Source organism: Paramisgurnus dabryanus, chromosome 1, assembly GCF_030506205.2.
Source record: "Paramisgurnus dabryanus chromosome 1, PD_genome_1.1, whole genome shotgun sequence".
NCBI classification, from domain to species: domain Eukaryota; kingdom Metazoa; phylum Chordata; class Actinopteri; order Cypriniformes; family Cobitidae; genus Paramisgurnus; species Paramisgurnus dabryanus.
In genome coordinates this window covers 66,665,457-66,689,410 of record NC_133337.1, presented here as the reverse complement: position 1 = coordinate 66,689,410, position 23,954 = coordinate 66,665,457, and the positions used below count along the sequence as shown (strand labels likewise).

General features: G+C 35.2%; 3 protein-coding genes across 3 annotated transcripts in view; 2 read left to right on the top strand and 1 right to left on the bottom strand.

Moving 5' to 3' along the window:
• Positions 1 to 3,366: 3,366 nt before the first annotated feature.
• Positions 3,367 to 6,217, bottom strand: LOC135734503 (uncharacterized). Its single transcript, XM_065253351.2, has 6 exons — positions 5,990 to 6,217; positions 5,492 to 5,845; positions 5,265 to 5,312; positions 4,749 to 4,901; positions 4,538 to 4,584; positions 3,367 to 4,052 (listed from the first exon to the last, which is right to left on the bottom strand). Exons 1-6 carry the CDS (start codon positions 6,024 to 6,026, stop codon positions 3,948 to 3,950), a joined length of 744 nt encoding a protein of 247 aa, XP_065109423.1. The 5' UTR covers positions 6,027 to 6,217; the 3' UTR covers positions 3,367 to 3,947.
• Positions 6,218 to 7,731: 1,514 nt separating this feature from the next.
• kdelr2b (KDEL endoplasmic reticulum protein retention receptor 2b) lies at positions 7,732 to 14,030 on the top strand. The gene is made up of 5 exons (XM_065257648.2): positions 7,732 to 8,012; positions 8,809 to 8,909; positions 9,045 to 9,203; positions 9,565 to 9,817; positions 12,979 to 14,030. The coding sequence occupies exons 1-5, from the start codon at positions 7,922 to 7,924 to the stop codon at positions 13,011 to 13,013; spliced, it is 639 nt and encodes a 212-aa protein (XP_065113720.1). The 5' UTR covers positions 7,732 to 7,921; the 3' UTR covers positions 13,014 to 14,030.
• A 367-nt stretch (positions 14,031 to 14,397) lies between these two features.
• Positions 14,398 to 23,954, top strand: part of daglb (diacylglycerol lipase, beta) — an 11,916-nt gene continuing 2,359 nt past the window's right edge. The window contains exons 1-11 of the mRNA XM_065257649.2: positions 14,398 to 14,864; positions 15,373 to 15,524; positions 15,623 to 15,797; positions 16,466 to 16,730; positions 17,934 to 18,056; positions 18,394 to 18,521; positions 19,249 to 19,375; positions 19,526 to 19,609; positions 19,881 to 19,958; positions 22,569 to 22,649; positions 22,742 to 22,869. Of these exons, the coding sequence (XP_065113721.1) occupies positions 14,770 to 14,864; positions 15,373 to 15,524; positions 15,623 to 15,797; positions 16,466 to 16,730; positions 17,934 to 18,056; positions 18,394 to 18,521; positions 19,249 to 19,375; positions 19,526 to 19,609; positions 19,881 to 19,958; positions 22,569 to 22,649; positions 22,742 to 22,869 (1,436 nt within the window). The 5' untranslated portion in view covers positions 14,398 to 14,769. The remainder of the gene's footprint in view (positions 14,865 to 15,372; positions 15,525 to 15,622; positions 15,798 to 16,465; positions 16,731 to 17,933; positions 18,057 to 18,393; positions 18,522 to 19,248; positions 19,376 to 19,525; positions 19,610 to 19,880; positions 19,959 to 22,568; positions 22,650 to 22,741; positions 22,870 to 23,954) is intronic.

Sequence of the window (23,954 nt, the reverse complement as noted above, 5' to 3'; positions counted from 1 at the left end):
TTGCATTTACAGTTGTGCACTGAAAGAGAAAAAAACAACACAAAAGCCAAACACAAAAGGGAGTCTGAAGATCTGATCTAAAGTGTCAGTGTTGCACAATAGTGAATTACTCATAAAGCTTGGTGTGAATCTGTAAAGTCTGACACGAAAAGACAGAGAGAGAGAGAGAGAGAGAGAGAGAGAGAGAGAGAGAGAAAGAGAGAGAGAGAGAGAGAGAGCAATTACATCAAGTCACCATGAATCAAACAGGCAACTGCTAACACTGCTGTTTTAAGTTAAAGGGACACTCCACTTATTTGAAAATATGCTAATTTTCCAGCTCCCCATAGCTTAAACATTTAAGAAACCTTAAATTTGATCCAAAAATTTGGCCCAGTCAGATTCTCCAAGTTCTTGAATAGACCTTTAATTCTGTTACAGGAGGCTCATCAGAAAATAATGAGAGTTAAAAGATACAAAGAATTGTGTATTCATACAACTAGTGATGGTAAAAACCCACATGTTGATGAGTCACTGATGTTTACTAAGGTGATGCATTAATTTTTGAATACACATGGTTTACAAATAATACAGTATACAATAAATTAACAAGTGCACTGTAAAAAAATAAATGTGTGCGTGCCAGTGAGTGACCAAACATTTACTCACACCTCTCGCTGCAGCTAAACCACATAAACATCATTTACACTATGGATTTCAGTTTCCATAACCACAAACAAAATACTCTTTAATTTTGTAGTGTGATGAAAAAAGTCTAAAAGCCATATTTGAGAAAAACTATATCGTATAATTGTGATCACACTTCTATGATGACACCAAATCTCTTTGATTTATTTCTGTGAAAAAGCTGCGAAATTACATTAAGAAAAAAAAGGTAGCACTTTTAGCATAGCTTAGCACAATCCATTGAATCTGATTAGACCATTAGCATCGCTCTCAAAAATAACCAAATAGTTTCAATATTTTTCTTATCTAAAACTTGACTCTTCTGTAGTTACATCGTGTACTAAGACCAACGGAAAATTAAAAGTTGTGATTTTCTAGGCCGATATATGGTGAACTATACTCTCATTCTGGTGTAATAATCAAGGACTTTTCTGCCGTACCATGGCTGCAGGAGGGGCAATGATAAATGACAATGACAAATATTTCACTAGTTCGCCTGCGCATTCAGATCTTAATGATTAATGATAAACAAACTTGTCTTGCTGTCCTTGAAGGGAGCTCTGCAGCTGAGCTCTGAACCTTCAGAGAGAGCGAACCTGAGGCCGGGGCTTGAGCCCCAAGTTCACATCCCCCTTGCAACAAAAATGCACAGAGGAAGAAAAAGAGCAAATAAGGAGGATATGGGGAGGAGGAGGGATGCCGGAAAAACTGCAGCTGGACCCAGAGGGGGGAAGGCTGCCTTATATATGCCCATAATCATGATTGACAGACCTGAACGCTTAGGCTCCTCTCGAACCTACGTTTAGAACTACAAATATTTGTATGTATGTTGGTTTGATTTAGAATTTCCTTAATTTAGAAATTCATTCATTGGGATGACTCATTGCAATGTACAGTATCGCAAAGCTACCCATCACTATATAATTTCCTCCTTTAAACTCGCCTCGTGCCGCATTACCACCTTGGGTGTGCATTATTTTCAAATAATTTAACAGACCGTCATCAATTATTCCTTACCTATGAAGGTCACTGGATAAAATACAGACTTAAATTCTTTTAATCATCTCAATAAATTTTAGTCAAGCAGGATTATATTTCAAATAAATAAATTTAAGTGGAAACAAATCTAAATCACATAAACACAGGGTAACAACTCAAATGTTTGTGTTAAATGTCACACTGTCAGTTGTGCATGTGTACAGGGGTCTGTGGTTTTAGCAGACGTACTTTGGAAAGTAGCGTTTCTGTCAAGTCAGTCATAATATGTTTTTCCTGTAATGTGTAAAAACTTATGTAAACCAACATTTTACTTGCTTATGTTACAGAGAAAACCGCAGGAAAAACATGTGAATGAGTATCTGTTAAGTTTAAATGAGTTAAAGTCCTGTGCGTGCTTCATTATCTTTTGACTGTACAGTAGCTTATTGTTTTTGCAACATTAAAACTAAACAAGGCTAAATAATCAGCAGGTGTCATTACCAAAATGTTTACTTTTTGTGTCATCACAAATATAATGATAAGCATAACAACATAATGAAAAAGTAAGCATTAAGAATAAATAGGAATAATAATTTTCACTTTCTCTCTTTGTCACAAATAAACTAGTTACAAGTATATGTTAAGCTCTTGAACATTGAAAGGTCATAGATGAACACCATGAAACTTGAATTTGCAGTTTGGTTTGGATCATAGTTGACTTTTCACTCTTGTAACCTCTTACAGTTACTTTACTTTGTTTGCAATGTTTGTGGTACAGCCATTGGTAATGATATCCACAATACTTGTTCCGAGTTATAGACTCATTTATTTAAAGTCACGTGATCAAAATAATAGCAGTGTGAAGTTTAATTAAATAATTAAATTAATTGTTTATTCTGTGAAAAAACAGCTCCTTTTGTCCTTTATTAAGAAAGAGGGGGAGCAAATGTTCAGCCGGTTGTTATAAAATATATCTGCTGCTGAATTTTTATGTAAAATGGGCCGTTCCAAACATTGCTTGGAGGAATAACGTGATTTCATTAAAAAGTTGATCTGAGATGGGAAAACGTGTAAAAAATGCAGCAACGTTTTAGGATGCTCGGCTAAATAATCTCAAATGCTTTTAAATGGCAACAAAAACCCAGCACATGGAAGAAAACAAGCAACTTCTGTTAATAAAGATTGAAGAATAGTCAGGATGGCAAAGATTCAGCCTTTCATCACACCTCTAGTAGATCAAAGATTATTTAAAATGATCTGTAACTTCTGTGACAGTCAGAAGACATCTGATTAAACCCACTGTTTGCAAGAAACCACCATAAAGCAGCATTAAAAAGACATGCACAGAATCACATCAACACATCAACTGGCCCAAAGAAACATGGTGTACCATTTTGTGGCCTGATGAGAGTAAAATTGTTCTTTTGGGGTCTAGTGGTTATCAAGAGAACCTCAGGTGTCCCCCGTGTACTGAATTCAAGTCCCAGTACTGTAAAGACATGAAAAATCATGGTATGGGGTCGGGGATGTTTTTATACCGTGTTGTACCCATATTTATCATATACAAGGGAGCATGGAACAGTTTCAGCATGGAACATAATCTCTTCAAGTCTCATACTTGAAGAGATTATGTTGCCCTTTGCAAAAGAGTCTCTTAAATGGCAATCAAGACAACAACCTCAAACACACAAGCAATCTTGATCCCAAACAAAAATTATTGAGCTCAATCCCCTGATCTCAATGAAAACTTGTGAGGTGACATTACAATGTAGTTTCTGGAGCAAAACCTAAAAATTGACAAGAACTGTGGATCCTGGGCTGAAATATCTGTTTCTAGGTGACAGAAGTTGGTTGACTAAATATTAGAAATTCAACAGTTTAAAGTCAAGTTAAATCTTAAGAAATTTCGTCAGTTTTAAGTATCTGAAGAGAAAAAGGTTGAAACTATTTTTTTGAACAGCTTAATATTCATTTTCTTTGCTTCCCTTTAAAAGAAGAAGACAGGCTTGTACATTTTGTTAATGCTTTGATTTGGAATTGAACGTGTAATGTTTCAATACATTTAAAATAAGGAAATAAAACCTTTTTATTATTTTTTTTCACTTTTTTAGTATGCTTTTTATTTAGGAATATTATTAAAACTCAATCATATCAATATATATTTGTCGTTATGGTATGGTTGTTATCAGAATTATCAAAAGAGAGTATCAAAACATAGACATGACTATCAGTACTATTATCAGTACACTGAAGTGTTATTTCTGAAAAATATTTTATAAAATTTGCTTTTAGTGAGTTATACATCATGTGGCAACAGTATACATCTCATACATATCTATTGTATCAGTTTGTCTTTCTCTTCTTGAGAAATGTAAGGCAGAATACTCCACTGACTCAGGTTCCTGCTCCTGCAAAAAAAGTTCAAATATGTTTTAAAGGTCATAATCTAGATTTTTCTTTTGAAGTCTCTAGGTAGAATTTTCTATTTCCTTCTCTGCAGAGTATAAAATAAAAAGCCTCAAAAGCTTCACAGACAGAAGATGAGACTGATCTTATAACTTACAAACTTAGAAAAAGGCAATAGGCATATCATAAAACTACAACAATCTGTATTTAATTCCAGAAAATGCTTGAAAAATTACAAATAATAACACCTCATTTATTTTTTTAAATTTGGAAATAACATTGTTGATTTATTTTGTTGATTTTGTGCGATGCTAAAGTGGAATTTAACTTAAAACATGTTGCCAACGTACACCAATATTTAAAAACATGTCAAAGAAATAGTAAGCACTTATGATTATTAATTGAAAAACTCCTCATTAGAAATTGAGATGGGATTGTTTAAAACTTTATTATATTTTCTTGTGTATTTATGTCTTTGCCATCTTACTTTAAAGTTGACCTTATAATCTTGCTGTTGTGGTTGGTGTTCAGCAGCTACAGCACAAAGCAAAAAAGAAACAATCAATTGTTATGATCTCTAGATAAATGTTTTCCAAAGCAAATTTCCTTACTTTTTATTTAGACTTTATCTACTGGAGTTTTCATTCTACATTTGTAGTTCATTTGATCTGTTCAACCCTGTGAAAAAAAACGCTTACCTTTTCTTTGTTTCACTCGTCTGTGTTTTCTAATAATAACCAAAATGAGCAGAATATTGACAGTAAAAATAATAAATCCACCAAATATGAATGTCAGGATTATAAAGATGTTTCCAGAACAATCATCAGCAGACATAGAGAATTTATCATGATCTATAAAAAGATAGGAGTAATATAACTTAAACATTCAAGTGATGTCACAAAGAATATACATAGGCTATTTACAAAAAATATTATCTGGGAGTAAATCAAAATACACACACATTTTAACTACTGACTACTGAAATCTAATAATGAGACGGACTTCAATTAATAGGATCAAAGTTTGATTTCTCACACTGATTTCACATTGATTTCAATCTTTGACATGATCTTACTCAGTCAATAATATTAAAGATAACAAGATAACATTTTGTAGCATTACTTTATGTAAAAAACAGTAAATTAAATTCAAATATGTCTTCTGCTGGGTTTACACAGGCAGCATCACAAATTATACATTAAAATCAAACATACCATTTTTCAAGGTTTGTGTGTCATTTTTTCCTGACATATCATTCTTATCTGGATAAGTGAAAACAATTTACTGTTATAAGGCATTTAGAGACAAACTAAACTGTGGTGTCATTAAACATTTACTTTTCATCAAAGATACAGACTTGCTTGAGAGAGTTAAAGACAAATAATGATAAAGATATAAACACATTATTAAGACAATGAATAATATTTCCTGAACAGATTACCTTTCACTTCAAGTCTGGTTCCATTGCCAAATTTCATTATATAATCCACAGCTCCACAAAAGTAGAAACCGGAATCAAAAACATTCACATCCAGTATTGTTAAAGAGGTGGATTTACTGTACAGATCCATGATCATGTGATTCTTTGTGAAATTAGCAAAATATCGTGGCTCGAAACTTTTAAGATTATCCGTGTATAGCATGCACAACATTTTTATTGGTACAGCATAAGATGCTTGCTTGAACCAGCACAAGTCTGCACTACTACCATATGTGTTGTGTTCACACCATATAGAAACATTTTCTCCTGGCAGAACCTCTATACTGACCGCTGGACACAAAACTGTGAGAAAACCTGAAACCCAATAATAGAAAATATGCCACAAGCTTACATTTTTGCATTATTAAAATGTGTGATTCCACAAATGAATGTATCTAAAATTAGATGTATAGTAAGTACCTCATCAGAAAATTATGTTACTTAGATTATAATTCTTACCAGTCCCAAACAGGATTAAAGTTGAAATATCCAGCATTTCTTTACTGAGTCAAACCATGTTAGAAGAGGAGATTACAGGTGGGCGATATCAATGTGTTGTTATACAGTAAGAAGGGGAGGCTTTTGCCAAAGACTAACTATGATTGGACAACACATGAAAAGGTCAAAAAGACCCACAACTGCAGAGAGCAAGATTATTCACAGAATGTTCATTTAACTTTGAACAAACTGTTGAGTAAATGACCTACATTTCATTTCAGACCTACGATCTACAGTAATTCTACTGTCATTTCTACAGACATTTTTAATAGTGTTCCTACGATCACAAATGCAGACATGGTTTTAATTTTTTACTGTCCTTACCATACCAATCTGTTAAGTTCTGCTCAAGCTATATCAATTTCAGAATTTGCAGATTCCTAATCTTTAATTAAACTGATTTTAGAATAAAAATGGTAAAAGACCATAAATAATATTTCAAAAAAATTCTTCATGCATTAGTTTTCAGCACAAGCAAGCTCTTGGAAGAATTCTTAATGTGGGTATTTGTTGTGGTGCACATTTTTTTTTATCTTTCCATAGGGCCATCTTGTGGCAGTTTGATGTAAAAAATTATGATGGCTGTAAACGTCCTGCTTTACCTTCTGTTTTTTGTGCTGTTATCTATCTGGCATAAGTAAAAAATACCTTTATAAACAATGTTTAATTTCAAGTGCTTTCTTTCTGGGAAAGTAGATATAAACTTAGATATAAACAAACAGTAATAAAAAATAATGTAGAACATTAAATAAAAAGTCAAATAAAATACATAATTGTTTAACTTATTTTTTTTCTCTTAAATTGTTTAACAATTTAAAATTGAGTAACAATTTGTTACCCAATCCATTGGTTGTAATTCAATAACCTATATTTATATATAGTGATCTATTTAATGAAAAATATTCAATTAAGTGAGCAAGTGAAAAGGTTACAGTAATGACTCGTGAGAATAATCTAGAGTAAAAGTTACCAGCATTCACGATACACAATCCTGCTCTCAGTTGGTCTTAATGTATGTTTGGATAAAAGTCTAAACCCTACTGGAAGTAGATGTAGATCCTTATGAGCAGGATCCAGCAGAAACTTCCCACCCTTTACATGCGTTCAACTTCATTAGAAACACAATAAACAGATAGAATGGCTTAGCCTTGCAAAGAAGTGTCAAAATAGGTGGAACTTAGTGGCCCGGAAGTCGTATATAATTGGTTACTTACGATAGGCCAAACCAATTACAATAAAATATTTTATCTGTATCTTATTATTTCAATTCAACTGTTATTAAAGTGTTTTAACTGTCGTTTAAAAAAAGTAAATAGTTGTTAAAATCGCTGCTAAAGCAGCTGAAGGAAGCCGTTGGTCACATGGTTCTTGTTACTTTTCTTTGCGCTGATACGACTGCCCAATCAAAATCATTTGTAATGACACCATAAACATTTTATTTTTATACATACTACATGGGCAGATTCGCATTTGTACATAACATACTTATCTTTTTTTGAAACCGATTCAATCGGTTATGCATTGTGAAGTGCAGATTTTTAAATAAGCTAAAAGGCGCGCGGAGATTTCAATACTGTTTAATAGAGCATTTGGTTTTCTGGGCCACCGAACGCCCCATGTATCCTATCGAAACGAGTAATCGCTGATATACACCGCCCAGTATTGAAGTCCGATCCCCATCCCGTGTCTCAGCCAACCCGCTGTCAGCCCTTAGCGAGCGCTCATAGCGTTGGCCACGTACCCGGGCCACGTCGCGGTGCTTTCGCCATCTTTCAGTCAGGGAATGCTGCCTTATTTAAAAGCGTTGTAAGGGAAAACTTCAGCACTTCAAAGCGTCGGACAACCTGTCCTCCAGATACACTTCAGTTACTCATTCATCAGATATACACAAACATGAACATTTTCAGACTGACCGGGGATCTCTCCCATTTAGCAGCCATCGTCATCCTACTCATGAAAATATGGAAAACCAGGTCGTGTGCAGGTGGGTAGTGCATTGATTTTGTAATAAGTTGTATTGTTTTAGTGTATGTATTGTCGGATCTTTAGATTTGATTGATGTTTATTTGACAGATCCGGGCAGCTCCCGCTCATCTGTGTAGTAAACCCTTGCTAGGCCTCATTTGAAATAAATAGAGTGGATGTTAGTAATTGATAACATTTGTTTGTATGTAATTCTGTTTTGTGCATTCGCATTCTCTAAAAGCGATACATTAAGCGTTACTACGCCTTTGCCAGACGTACCGCCCCCAGTGAGTTAAAGTTTATTTTTCTGAAGAGATACATGACATAAAATTCAAGCTACACTTAAAAAACAGAGATTTAAACAAAAAAATTTTTTAGAAACAAAGTTTGTCTGTTTTGCATAATACGTACTTATCAGGCTCTAGATAACTAGTATCTTCATTCATTCATTCATTCATTCTGACTGTATGCTCTGACCTCTGACGTGGCAACAGGATGTCATTATAATATTACTACCAATTGAAAGTTAGTTTAACAAAACATGTATATCTATCTATCAGCTAAGTAGCTGTTTTTTAATTATATGTTTATTTTAGTGTCATGATTGGTTTTGAAATGGTATTGTCAAATCAGTCCTAAGTTAACTTGTTAATGCTTTTTATAACAGAAATGATTGTTGTTGTGTACTACGTGGATTTGCTTTAGATTTATAACAAAATAAATATAGCAAAATAAAATTATAAATTAAGGTTTATTGTTTTTTGAGGTGTATAAGTTAAAGGAACTCACATTTGTTGTAATATCTTGTGTTTTAGGAATATCTGGAAAGAGTCAGATACTCTTTGCCCTGGTTTTCACCACTCGATATCTGGACCTTCTCACTTCATTTATTTCCTTGTACAACACCACCATGAAGGTAAGAGTGACCAGACTTAAGTTTTATTCATGCCAGTTCCCCACCAGGTCTACTCTAGATTCTATGCTGTACAACTTGTTTTATACATATACATAATATGTAACCTGTATTGTTCTTTCCCTGTGTCCCGTGCAGTTCATCTATATTGCATGTGCCTATGCCACAGTTTACCTGATCTACGTTAAATTCAAGGCCACCTATGATGGCAACCACGACACTTTCAGGGTGGAGTTCCTGGTCGTCCCAGTTGCTGGCTTGGCATTCCTTGTCAACCATGATTTCTCTCCTTTGGAGGTAAGATTGAAGGCACAGTCTTTTTAAAGCCTTAACTTGCATTATATTTTCTATTAAAGTTAAATGAAAACACTGCTCTGTTATGTATGTTATGTACAATTCTGTATGTACCTTCTGTGTTTATACTTCATTTGCACCTTGCATTGTATTTCTAGATATTACATTATAGCTGGTCTTTGTCTTTCAACCTCAGCTTTGCACTCCATTAAGATCTTTATTGTATATAAATTTTATAGTAATTTATTTACATATTGCTATTTGCACGTCTGGTTTGTACTTGTACTCTGAGCAATGACTTCAAACTTGAGTCTAATCTAACTTAAGATATTGTCTCATTTGTTGTCATTTGTTTTTATTATAGATCCTTTGGACCTTTTCCATATACCTGGAATCTGTGTCCATCCTCCCTCAACTTTTTATGATCAGCAAAACTGGAGAAGCTGAGACCATCACCACTCACTACCTGTTCTTCCTCGGTCTTTATCGTTGCCTTTATCTCTTTAACTGGATCTGGCGTTTCTACTCTGAAGGCTTCTTGGACCTGATAGCCATTGTGGCAGGGATCGTTCAGACAATCCTGTACTGTGATTTCTTTTATCTATATATTACAAAAGGTGAGTTTCTGTTGGGTTATGCCATAAAACGTCATGTAATGTACAGTATTTCTTTCATAAATGTTAAGATGCTTTATGTTAAATGATTAAGGGAAAAGGGACGCAACAAAATGTTCAACTGTAAACTCAAATTTTTTTTATGTGGTTTGGCTGTTTGTTTACACGAAAATCTAACTTTAAAGACAGGTTTTTAAAAATAACGCCCTGTGTGTAAACTGCTTAAATGATTACAGTGACGGCATGCGCGAGTATAACCAAAACAACAAGATACTGAGTTTATTAACGCTTAGTTTACTAAATTTTGTCGCTTTACAGTCCAGGGTCACTTCTAGTAATAAACCTACATCATCATCCATCTGAAACAAAACTGCTCAATGCTTTTGACATCTTGATTGTTTGTATTCATCGCTCTGTAAAACAGTGTGTAAGTCAGGTGTGCACAAGCTTATGCTGCGTTCCAGGCAGGTTTTTGAGCGCGTGAATCACGACTTCAAAACCACGACTCAGAATTGGCAGCCTGTAACCCCTGTTTTTCCAACCTTCTACAAGTGAAAGTGCACTGGAACGGCAGTCAAACCCGTGACTTCCCACCCGTGAACTCGTACTAGATCGATGTACTCCCAGTTCAGAGTCGTGAGTCGTGGTTTTGAAGTCGTAATTTACGGTTTAAAGGTGCGTGGGACGTGGCATTAGTCCTGGAGGATTGGTAGCTCCAACCCTAATCAAACACATCTGAAGCAGCAAATGAAGGTCTCACTGAGCATACTAGAGGAACCTTTCTGTAGGCTGCGCCAAAAACTTAGGCAGCTGACTTGTTGCCTCGCTGCCTCACTAGGCAATGACTTTAAAGGCATGAAGGCAGCTCGAAGGAAATGCTTTCTGACAGCCTTTATAGGCAGCGTAATTGTTACGAAATCATATTTAGGAGAAATTATAGGGCCGTTTTTGACAGATTAGGCAGCTACATGCAGTGTTTGCAAATAAAGGCAACTTTTTACAGAGCATCAATTATCCGATTCACGATTTTACATTTCCTTTGGTGTAATGGTCTGCATAAGTTTATGTTAACAATATGCACACCCCAAAGTAAACGATGACGTGAGTTATCTTCTCCAACGTAAATCTCTTTTCTTGGACTACAACAAACATACGGATTGTAGGCAACAGTTAACTTCCTGGGATTTATGATGTAGTAAAGATCGACATTATCATTATTCCTCCCGCTTCTGACTCACTTCCTGCACCAAGTTTTAGGTTTTTTTTTACCATGGAGAGCTCCAGTGCTAATGGATTTACGAACGCACGGGACGCAGTCTGAGTGCGCACATGCAAACTTTCCGAAAAAGAAAAGATATGCACTTGCATTAAAGACATTTAAGGTGTGTCTTTGAGTGAGAGCGGAGAGAAATTCACGGAGATCTGCGCAAATAAGAGTGCGTGTCCAGTTTTGCACAATGGCAATTAAAACCCTTAAGGAGATGGATACGCGCTTGCGCATTATAGTGTGCTTTTGTACTTTCACTCAACATGCCCTCTCGACATTTGGCAGTAAATTAGCTCCTTAAATATTTTAAATCACTTTTAACAGAAACCATAATCAAGCTTATAAAATACAATCTGTATTTCTGTATTATACAATCAGTGTTTATTGCTGTAGTTAATGAATTTAAAGTGTTTGTCTAGGTTTTTTTGTGCGTTTATCTTTTCAGTTAATCCTTCACACCTCGTAAAACCCTTATTATATTCACTATTATAACACAAGACTTATTTTTTAGGCCATTTGATCATCAAGAAAATGCTTCTTAATTTAAGAATTGTTAGTATTTTTGTCTTTTTTTCAGTACAAATATCTAAGTAAAAGTCACTTTTCGCTCTTTCATGCAGCTTAATATATGATATGATCAATATTAATACCAGCTATATTCCAGCTAATATGTTATCTAAATTTGGGTGTCAATCTTTAAAAAGTAATTTTAGCATGCCAAAAACAATTTTAATCGTATAAAATGTATTTTTCCAACAACAAAATTATGGTCAGTGAAAATGCTGAGTGGCTAGTAACTTTGGAAAACCACTGGGCCCCTGTGGCTGGTGAGCAAAAAAAGTTAATGTCAAGCCCTGAGTATTACATATAAGAAGAGAGTGCGTCGCCGATAACCAAGTAAAATATTTAGAAACTGCAAAGCTAATTTACACGTACAGGATTGTGGGATATCAAAGAAAGTGAAGGATACATTTATGCTGCCTTTAAACAATGAGCAGATCAAACAGGAGACAGGAAGTGAAGTAAACATTGGACTGCAGAACTGTGTGGCCTTTTAGAATTCGAGTTTGTCATCTGCACTTTAGACAATTGATAAGACTGAAGTGACGCTATTACTGGTGCTTGAAGTAAATAAAAATTTTAAATATGCTTTAAATATGCTTTATAGAGGTTGCAGCTGCAAAAATGGGTGACACGTTGTTTGTTTGTTTGTTTTACATTCAAGGTTGAAGATTTAATAAATGTGGCAAACATTTGTTTTATAAGGATCAAGCATCAAAATCAAGCAGTAATTGGATTATCCTCTCACCACACTTATCAGAAAATCCATATCTTAGTATCTTAGTCTTTTAATGATTAAAATCACATAGCTTTGCTCCACATCTACAGTGGCTTAGATCAATAACCCACCACACTCTGTAGATGTCAATGGAGATCTGTTATTGAATGATGTTTGATCATTCAATTCAACCACATAATTTGTCCATTAGAAAGGGAAGAATTGTAACTTATTTTAGTTTTAACCATAAGTTTTACTATACTCTCAGAGAAAAGGTACAAAACCTGTCTTTGACCTTTGTACCTAAAGGGTGCATTGTAGTACCTCACAGGTACATATTGATACCCCTAACTTACATATCTGTACCCAAGTGTACCGTCCCTGTGACAGCTTTTTGTACCCTTTTTTCTGACAGTATACTTCAGTACAGTGGAATCTAACACTTACAAACAAGAAATTCCGGAATTGAAATATCTTTGCTTGTCTGTGATCTTTATGGGTCGAAACAAATAGTAAAAAGTGTGCTGGTGGGAATTTAAAAGATTATGATCTTTTAAGTTTGGTTGTTCTAATCTGAAACATTTAATGTATGAATAATGTGTGTCTTTCCATTTTTAGTGTTGAAAGGAAAGAAGCTGAGTTTGCCAGCTTAAGTGCCAAAAACAGGGGCTCTGACAGTGCACTGAAGGGCCACAGGACACAGACGACGAGTAAGATGCCTGAGACAAATCCATTACTGTTCTGTTTGAGCCCTCGTTCACATTAAGTGCTCTGGGACAGCATCGGATTAAAACGGTGGCCGTATCACTGCTTCTGCAGTCATCGGATTCCTGGTTTACGCATCTTGTCTTACCCTTTTTAATATTCTGTATAAAGGAAAATGTTCAAAAAATTTCTATGTGAAATGTGTTGTTATGATTTGACTAAAAACATCATGATAGAGCTGACCAATGCCTTAAATCTGGCTATGTTAAAAGTCAGGGACTGATTCTTTTGATGAATATTGGTTATGAATTTTCAATTTGACTAAATATAAATGTGTTTTCAAAAATATTCAGGAGTATTTGTTGGGCATTGCTCATTATGGTAAAATTGAGCAACGGAAATGAATGCCTCATTCAATTTTTCTATTGCAATAATAATTTCGAACACGGTGGTTTTCCAAAAAGTGGTCTGCTTTCTTATTTAAGCTCAAATAGCACAATCCCAGTTTTAATATGTGAGGAATTTGTTTAAACAGCTCAACATTCAGGTCCTAACCACTGTCTGGCAGCATATAATGTATTGACACTGCCTTTCTAAATGTAAATGGATTGTTTTATGATCTAACTATTGCATCTTACGAGTTTTGTCAGAGTAAGATTATATGAGGTTTCGTTTTTTGAGATTTTATTTTTTCTAAAATTTCACCCCCAAAATTTGATTCCACTGAATATTTTTATCAAATGTTTGATTTTCAATGGTGTAATCTGCAAGTAATTTGAAGAAGTGTGCATTGGTTTAAAAAATATTATTACGCTGCCATCTTTAAACACACATCTTGTTTTTTTATTATTTCAATGACTACCACTTTATTAGTTTTGTAGTTAAAGGTATTTGGTTTGCTTTTTGTTTTTAAACTGAGCTTTTGCATGATGTCACAGCCTCAAATAAAGATTTTATGGAAATTACTGCTTTTAAAAATGTATTTTTCCAGCACGGAAAACAAATGTTTGCAATATATAGTCCACCAAATTATATAAACTTTTGAATGTTCTCTGTCCTCTTTCACAACTAAATTGAGATTTCACATTGTGTGTGTGGTTAAATTTAGATTTCACATTGTGTGTGTGGAAATCTTAATTTGTTATGCTGATGTCTCTAAAGAGACTATTCGCAAGAATCTATATTTAAGACTTGATTAACAACATAAACCAGTTCACATTTTTTTAGATTAAAAAAAAGTGTTTACATTTGCTAACGTCACAAGAATCTCACCCCGTGACATTGCGCTGCTGGTGTCCCGCCCGGAACCTTTTATGCAGGAACTTTAAACCACACGGACACATTTTGATATTGAACAGTAAAAGGAAAACAACAATCAGAGCGGCGCTGTCGTATTTCACATCAGACCTTCGTAAACGCCTTCTAACATATCTTCATGTCGTGAAATCAAGGTCCGAAGAGCGATTTTAAGCTTGCAGAGTTATGGGCCGATGTCATATTCACTGTCGTTCATGATCGCGTAAGAAAATCTAGATTTGAAGATAAAATGTCATTTGGATTGGTTCCTCTACCAATCTAAGTTAGCGCGACATGACAGGCTTTCAGTCTCAGATCAGCTAGCAGATAGACCCAGGGAGACGTAAGTTACTTTAAATTTGTACAGATTAAAAGTGTCAGGATTTCGCAATCCAGTGTGTTGTCACGATGCCTGGTATGGTTGTGTTTGGACGCCGATGGCGGATCGCCAGCGATGATCTTGTGTTTCCTGGTGCTTTCGAGTTGTTCATTAGAGCCCTCTGGTAAGATATCAGCTAGCCACTTCTTTCGCATGACATTGGGTTGTTTATACAAACCTTCTGAGTTGCCTACCTAGACAGATCACAATCAGATTTTTTTAGGACGCCTTTAAAATAACTTTTTGCAAATTTATGCATAGACATGAATTATTACCATATTTATTTATGTGCACAAATGTTTACAAATGTTTACATGGCATTGCTGTTCCCAGAAAAACTGTCACATCAGGTTTTCACCACACAATTATTGTATCCAAAGATCACGATATTGGCGCGTTAATCGCTGGGATTTAAGTAATTGGTGCTGTCTCTTAAATTCATCCTAAATTGTTACAATATCATAGTTATTGACAATACCTATATACCAACCAGAAGATACCAACCAGTAAGAAAAATCATGGTAGTGCTTTTTCACTCTTTTTGGGAGTTGAAATGACATTTATTACAGTAAATAGCACATTTATTCAAAAGACTAAATCTTAATTTGACATTCTTATATTTTGTTTCTTAGGTGGATCGGGACTCTAGTTCTGTACATCAACCATAAAGGACGGTTTGACTGTCAAGGTGGTGCAGTTTTGCATAACTACCTTGTGGTTCTTCTTGTTCTTCTAGCTATCATCATCTTAACACTATGTGCTATTGTTTACATAAGTGCACAAGGTAAGGCTATTGAGTAGTCTAAACAAACGGTGTGATTTGTGCATATCTTTAATAGATCAGTATCAATGTAGTGCTGGAGTTGTCATCATTTGTTTTAGGAACCATTATGAATCCAGGGCCCCGACGCTCTATGCTAGCCCTGGTGTATCTCCGTGCTGTCCTGTACATCCCTGAGTTTGTATGGGCCTGTTTGGGAGCTGTGTGGGTCTCCGACAACAGCACAGGATGTGACCCAGCAGAGGTTGGAGCTGTGATTGGGGCTGTGATTTCGAGGTAACTGAAACTTACTAGAACCATCATTAACAGAAATAATGATCAAAGAACTTTTACAAGAAGGCATGTGCACTGGTAAAATAGTCACTGAGAATTTGAATTAGAAAAAAAATGTCACTGAACATTGCTGAATTAGATTTCAGCAAAGAAAGCATTCAACAATCGCCTAAAATGTTCATAGAGGAATGTTCCTAGATATCAAATATTTTGTTAAGCTAGTTGATGGAGCAGTCCTATTTAATCAGGCTGGGTTTTTGGTTCACCTAAACAAAAACAGGCACACATCTTTGGGATTTTGCATAAGATCAGATCTTACATAAGTATGCAGCCAGATATAAAGCTCAGTGGAAGAAAACACAATTTTATGTTTTAACTACATTTGAATTTAACATTCCATCATTTATTGTGATGGGACACAAAAAAAACAGCAGGATACATAATGCTACCGCCAAAACCTTCCATCTGCATGCATATGTGCAACTTTTCTGAGATTGTTTCACAGCTAAATCGTGAGATAAATAAAGCAGCATTAACAAAATAAAGTACTTGTTGGAATAGTCAACTAGACTATGGTGACCTTCAGCATCTCTAACTATAACCTTTTGGTGAATTAAGTATGCATTGTATGATGTTAACAGTCTAATGATATTACTGTTTGCTCTCCTCAGCTGGGTCATTTTTCTCTCTATGGCGGTAGGCGTGCTTATAGTGTTCGACCCTCTGGGCAGTACGAAGCCGGCTGCATTGCAAAGTCATTCAGGGCTGAGAGACCTCGAGAGCAGTGAATCCTCACAGCTCTTTTACCGTGCACGCACGATGGCTACGCGGGTGTGGGAGAGTCGGCTACGATTGCTCTGCTGTTGCCTGCCTCAGGATGACAACCACCGTGCAGCATTCTCTAGCATCGCTCAGCTTGTCAGCAGCTTTTTCATTGTTAGTGACAAACACACACTTGTCTCCTTATAAGAAAATGTCAACAAAAATTTATCATTATAAATTGTTATTTTACCTGGAACACAAATGATGAAGTTTTTTTAAAGAAAATCTTGGCCACTCTTTTCTTTTTCATGTGATGCACCGTAAGATTTTCAATTTATATATTCATTGACGAGTTAATTAAAGAAAACGCTTCCCTGTCATTGCATGGTTTTGCGGGCAATCCATATTTCCCAATTATCCACCAGGTGGCGCTCCTACTCAAGTTATAAAACCCGGAAGTATCCCCTTACAGCAAATAGTTCAAACTCTGTGTATGTTTGGATCATCCCTCTGAATCTGATCTCTATCAAAAGTCCTTCACAAAAAATGCAACTGTATATTCGATATATTGTATGTTTATATATTTAAAGAAGAACATTTTCTAGAAGGCATTAAACATTTGTGAAAATCATAAAAAATGCCAGAGAAATGACTGGCAACTTTTTTTTTTAAACGATGACAGAGAAAGATTTTATGAAACCAAAAAGTTTAATATTAATAACATTTTTCAAAAACTTTAATATATTTTTTAAGAGGTCGTTTTTGGACAACTGCATCCAGAAATTTCATTTTGCTGCATCACTAATAATGAGAATAAATGGAGACTGCTCCAAAATTACAAAAAATCTCACACTCCGCTGAAAATGTCATTTTCCATGAATCACAATGCAAATTTAAGTCGGTTTGTGTAAACTATTGCATGGCTTAAACAGGATATATTTGACCACTCATAATTATAATTTTGGAGCAGAAAAGCCCCCATTCATTTTCATTACCTTCACTATAACCTTCATTAAGTCATAGTTTTAAGAAGACATGTTGATTGTATAGTTTCTCTTTTGGGTTAACTGGTTCTTCAAATACAAGTTAAGCTCTATAGACCGAATGTTTGCCACACTGTAAGATAATAATATAATAAAAAACAAGCTGTACACACAAACATTTTTACTCGGATGTACTTAATGGAAGCCTACAGGACAAATGTTGTATACTTGCCCCATTGGCTTTTATTGTATTTGCATAGGGTCACAGTTGCAATTCCACTATGTGTTTAGTTCACTAGTTGGGGACAGTCCCACTGTCCTATGCAAGATCGAATGATATACTAATAATGATGAGAGCTAATATAAAGGTTACTTTCCACTGTCTTGTGTTCAGGATACAGACCTGGTACCCAGTGACATTGCTGCTGGCTTGGCCCTTCTACACCAGGAGCAGGATAAAATGGAGCACTGTCGAGACCCCGAGGAGGTTCTGACACACAGCCCCTCCTCCCCCTTAGTGAGTCTGCATCTCCCATCGCAGTAAATTAGGAAAGATTAGTGTTCAGTAATTGACAGATAATTCGATCGTAAAATCCATTCCCTCTGCCTGTGAAAACCCAGCTAAAGTCATTATTTTGTGATTTATTGTTTTAAAATCAGTCTACATAATGTAAAAAACATTCTGTGAAAATTTAACCTTAATATCTTTTATATTGACTTAAAGTTTGAAATGTATGTGAAATTAAACGTTATTGCTCTAAAACTCATTATTATGAGACTGGATTTCAAAGATAGGGTCACAAATATGACTTCAAACAGTCAACTATAACAGTTTTTTTGTGTGTTGTGTCTAGAGAGAAGATCTGGAGGTAGAGCTTGAGAAAGCTGCTCACTGTATGCAGTTTGCTGTAGCTGCATATGGATGGCCAATGTACGTCTACTCAAACCCCCTCACTGGACTTTGCAAACTTAGTGGCGATTGGTGAGTATAAAACTTCCCATCTTCAACGTAATGTTTGTCATATTCTGGATTAAAGATTTTCTCATACATCATTATTACTGGATAACTTTTGAGTCAATATATGTTCACGTTGTTTACATTATATGTACTTCCATAACAATTGCCATCAAAACCGACATTTTATGCAGTTTTACCAACCGCCTACAGTTCTGACTCATGACTGGGGTCTTTATTGCTGGGACCGCTCCATCTTTCAGTTTTAAATCCAGCATCGGACTGGGCCTTGTTTATAAACATTTGTCACCGAAATGCCGCCAACAAACAAACAGATTTGCGGCCATAAACAATCTGCATCTACGTTTCCCTTAACTCTGGGTTCTTTGGGAAGCTGAACAAGGTTAAAATTTCGCTCACAACCATTGACTAAAGTTAAATGTTGTACTTTACTGCGTTTTGCCTTTGCATTGCATTTTTTAAAAGTGCTAAACAATGCAGTGTGGAGCTTTTAAAGCATTGCTCTGCTTGTTTGGGCAGTGTAACACATTTCTCAATGGGTCAACCAATGATGTGAGTTTGGGGAAGGGCTATAGGTGTGTTTGGAAAGTCTGTTTAAATTATTTTTGCAATTTTATTTGGTGCCTCTAGTGCTACAGAAATGATACACTTTACTTTTAACCGATTTCATAGAAGGATACAGTTTATTTTTTTACCCTTCTATTATAAATGACAATAATTGATCTATTTTCAGTTGTCGAAACCGCAATGCAGAGTACGACCTGGTGGGAGGAGACAACCTTGGCTGCCATTTTACATCTATCTTACAGAGCACAGGGCTGCAGTATAGAGACTTCATCCACATCAGCTTTCATAATCAGGTAATGTTTTATGATTCATGACCTTTCTGTTTTCCACATACATCGTTCTGGTGCAGCCTCCGTGCCGGTGCCAATTCTCGAAACTCTTAGACACAAACCAGAATCGTTTAAGATGGAAATTCATTAATATTGAATCTTTATATCCTGCAGATCTATGAAATACCATTTTACGTGGCATTAGATCATAAAAGAGAGGCAGTCCTGGTTGCTGTAAGGGGTACTCTGTCACTTAAGGTGAGTTATGTGCAGATTATCTTTATGGGATGCTCAAAAAAGCAAGAGATAATTTCCCTAAACTTGTGTTCTTGAATTCGGTCTGATGTTCTTTAGCAGATCCTTAGTTTTTTTTAATTGGCTAATGCTGTTGTTAAAGTAGTTTTAGTTACAAATCAATCATTTTAAGAATTGAACTCATAGGATAAAAGACTGTCTACATATATAGCGGGACAACATTATTATTATATTTTTTGTATGTGACTTTGCTTTGCATTTGTGTGTTTTGCAGGATGTGTTGACAGACCTCTCAGCTGAATGTGAAAATCTCTCTGTTGAAGGAGTTTCAGGAACCTGCTATGCTCATAAGGTAGAAAAAAGTTTTAAGAATATTCTTATAGTATAGACGGTTCTTGCAGTAACAACAATAAAACAGTGTCTTCCATGGTCAACACGTAACTTCCGGTAAACTCTGCTAGGAATAAACAGCAACAAAGTACTTTAAACATAGTTTATTTATATAACAAACAAAATAAACAACACATAGATTACCTAGAAAACAAATTATTTTTCTTTTTGATGAGGTATGTGTTCAAGAGTTCAGTTTAGCAACTAGTCAGACCATTAAAGAAACAGAAACCGGAAGTAAAGTTAGGACCAGACGTGTATCGCGTCACCGCACGTGCGTCCAATGAAACGTCTATATTTGATGTACTAATGATATAAATTTGTTAGAACTTTTAAACAGTACAACATATTGTGCAAAGTCTGCAAATGAGCAATTCCATGCTAATGTCAAACTTACCTTACAGTGATTCTTGGGAATTTGGATAAAACAGGTTTAAATTTTGAAAAAAAAAGTTAGTTAAAGTACAAAATCTGAAGGTATATCATTATAGACCAATGTCTTGGCTGTTCAGCAATTTACCGGTGCAACCTCCCCTGTTTGTATTTTTTTCATAAAATAGGCGTTTTTCCAGTTATTACTCATATAATATTTACTTTAAGCCTAAATAGAAAAAGTAATGATTTTTTTTATTTAATAAACATATTTTTGTATTAATAGAGACTATTAATTAAATAACTCAACAGCACTGAAGAAACATAGTGTAAGCATATTCATTTAAAACAAATAAAACTCCGTCTGACGGTGGTGACACTAATCTGACGGTGGTGACATTGGCCTCATTATTCCAAAATGTATAACACTCAAGTCAATGGCTTCTTGCTTAAACTTTATGTAAATATTTGGTCATAAAATAACAATCCTGAGCACTGTGGTGAACAAATATCAAATCATAACTTCCTAAAATACATGTAACCTGACAGAAAAGACAGAAAACCTGACGGTGGTGACATCTGACGGTGGTGACAAAAACCTAATATAGATTAAAAAAATAGATAAGTTGTTCACATTAGCCATCTTGTTTCCCCTCTGTTGCTAGCTACTTCTGACCTCTTCTTAAAAATTATACATTTATTTCATAATCTAATATTTTTTATACAAAGATGACGGTGTTGACATGTTATGGTTGTCACAGTAGCAGTGGCCAAAAATATTTTAAGAGTTTAAGAAAAAATAGCAAACATACAGGAGCCTGAGTGATTTTGAAGCATGCAGTAGAGCTGAAGGTTTGAAAATGGGGTCCTCAGGAATGCAGTTGACCCTGTAGTTGTCTGATTTTATTGCTTTTTATAAATATCTGACGGTGGTGACAAATATGTGGGACACATTTTGAGCAATCACAAAATAATATAAATATTGTTCAAAACTCACTGTTTGTAGTTTTTTAATACATATTACAATGTACCCTTTCATGTGGTAAATATATTATTTAATTCAATTATTACTTTTTGGCTTTTTTAATCAAGTTGAAATGATTATCTCTTAACCGAGAACAGCTGATTTTGTAGGCAATGGGCCAGCATATAATCATTAAATTAATAAAAAAATTAAGTAAATCTATAAAAGAACCTTACATATGTGCAAAGGACCCCCAGATTATAACATTGATTCTTTTTCTTCATGAAAATGTTTTTAATTTCCAACAGAATTAGCACTTTTCTTAGTGGGACATGTTTTTGCCAAAGTTTCAAGAATCGGTGCTTAAACTAATAGTTAAAAAGAAAAGTTTTTGTCAATGTTTCGTGTCTTAAAGGTATAATTTACTGAAAAATGAAAATTCTGTCATTCATATCATATAATTTACTCTTCCTCAAATTGTTTTCAAACCTGCATGAATTTCTTTGTTCTTCTGAACCCCGAAACCAAATGATCTGTTGCACCATTTACTCCCATAGTTTTATTTTTACCTACTATGGAAGTCAGTGGTGCCCCAGATTTGTTTTGTTACAGACATTATATCTTCCTTGTTGACAGAATTTTCATTTTTTGGTGAACGATTCTTTTAAATACGCATGCATGGTCTCTGTTTAAGTAAAACAAAATCCAATTATTTTTCATAGTAAGGTAAGTGCAGCTTTCAGAATTGTCACATCCATAACAGAGCATTGTCACACCCATAAGATTTTTTTTCATTATAAATGCTCGCAAAAAATGTTAATAAATTATTTTATGTTCTTTAAAGAGCTGTCCCTTCTCCATTTGTTGTGTATTATTTCTTTTGGTTTGTGGATTTTAATTTACAGAATTCCTCCAAAATATGTTGTCTCCCAAAAACGTGTCTTTTTATCACATCCATAACACATGTATATTTCTCTTATCAAAAAATTAATACATAAGTATACACTTAAATTTTTGCTAATAGCTGGATCATCAGGGGTCTAAGAAAATATAAACAGATGATTCAATATATTGGTAGTAAATGCATTCTCTGAGAAAATATATTTTCATTTTTGTCTGCAAATAATGCTGGAATTGCTCAAATGCAATATAAACCACAGCAAACTGTGATGAATTATACATAAAATCTCTTTGCTGGTGTTTTGTTTAACTGGTGAGTTTTTCTCGATATGACAGGGCATTTCTCAAGCTGCAAACTACATCTACAAGAAACTAGTCAATGATGGTATTTTGAGTCAGGCGTTCAACATTGCACCTGTGAGTTATTTTTCATTTCTTATATATTTCACCTGTTGAAGTCAGTTTCCCATAATAGCTAAATGTGTGTATATGCATTTGTATATCTGCAGGAATATAAGCTTGTAATCACAGGACACAGTCTCGGGGCAGGTACAGCTTCTTTGCTGGCTGTGCTTTTACGCAGTACACACCCCACCCTTGAGTGCTATGCTTTTTCACCACCAGGGGGCCTCATGAGGTAAATATGGCTCTTAAATATAACATTAAAAATTTACATTCAGCTCACATTATACCCTTATGAAAAAGCATCAGAAATGATTTATCAGTAACACTTTACAATAAGGTTGTATTTGTTAACAATTACTTAATGCATTAGCTAACATGAACTAACAACAGATGGTCCTACAGCATTTATCAGTCTTTGTTCATGTTAATTTCGGTATTTACTGATACATTTAAAATATCAAATTAGATTTTCTTGAATATGGCTGACCAGTTTTTTGCTTGGCAAGCAGGTCCAAGTGCTTGTGTGGAAAAGTGTGATGATAAAGGTGGTTGCGCAGCATGGTTCTTCAGGAGCAATGTTGTTGTGTTAACCTTCTACATTCTTAATCCAAGGTACTGCCTGTGTGAGCAGACCTTTATAAATGGTACATAAACAATACAATGACACCCATGGAGAACCTACGAGAATGTGACCTAGGGCGCACTCATATCTTACCTAACCCAACCAAATGGTGCCCAAGCACGATTGTCCCCCAGACGCATGCACTCACACTCACTGTACTTTGACCGATTCAAGCCTGGGCACGATTTTGTCATTATGATGCGATTGTTTTGAAGAAAACAAGAAGTAAAGCGCTTTCGTAACCCTGGAACCCATCGTAATGTTAAGTCTTTGTTTTTATTCTCGTGTGGTGTGTGATGACATGATGCTCTCACATCCCTGTCATATTGCTTATTTGATCTGTTACGTGTCAGGCTCAGACATTTACGTCAAGTGCAATTTATAGTTGGTGCTAAGTGTGGGTAGCCTGACGCACACCTCACCAAAATTCCATTGAAGTGCTGTGATTAGTAAAAAAAAAATTTTTAGCCCGTCAGGTAAAACAAATTCTGCGTCGCATTTCCATTTGTGACGGTAAGAACAAAGATGGGCCAAGTTGAGGAGCTAACTTGATCTGCAACAAAAGCCAAACTGCTTTTTGGCAGTTGCACTTTTACTGTGGGTTACACGCATGGGTGCTGTTTGGTTGGGAAAATGTGAGCGCGCCTCTTATGATGACCTAAGCGGCTAAAAGTTGCAATGTAACACAGAAATCA

Coding starts and splice junctions, on each gene's coding strand:
- kdelr2b (XM_065257648.2), top strand. CDS start 7,922: ATGAACATTTTCAGACTGACCGGGGATCTCTCCCATTTAGCAGCCATC. Junction 8,013..8,808: donor GAAAACCAGGTCGTGTGCAG/GTGGGTAGTGCA, acceptor CTTGTGTTTTAG/GAATATCTGGAAAGAGTCAG. Junction 9,818..12,978: donor TTATCTATATATTACAAAAG/GTGAGTTTCTGT, acceptor TTCCATTTTTAG/TGTTGAAAGGAAAGAAGCTG.
- LOC135734503 (XM_065253351.2), bottom strand. CDS start 6,026: ATGCTGGATATTTCAACTTTAATCCTGTTTGGGACTG. Junction 5,846..5,989: donor TTTAATCCTGTTTGGGACTG/GTAAGAATTATA, acceptor ATTGGGTTTCAG/GTTTTCTCACAGTTTTGTGT. Junction 4,053..4,537: donor ATTATAAGGTCAACTTTAAA/GTAAGATGGCAA, acceptor CTTTTTTTGCAG/GAGCAGGAACCTGAGTCAGT.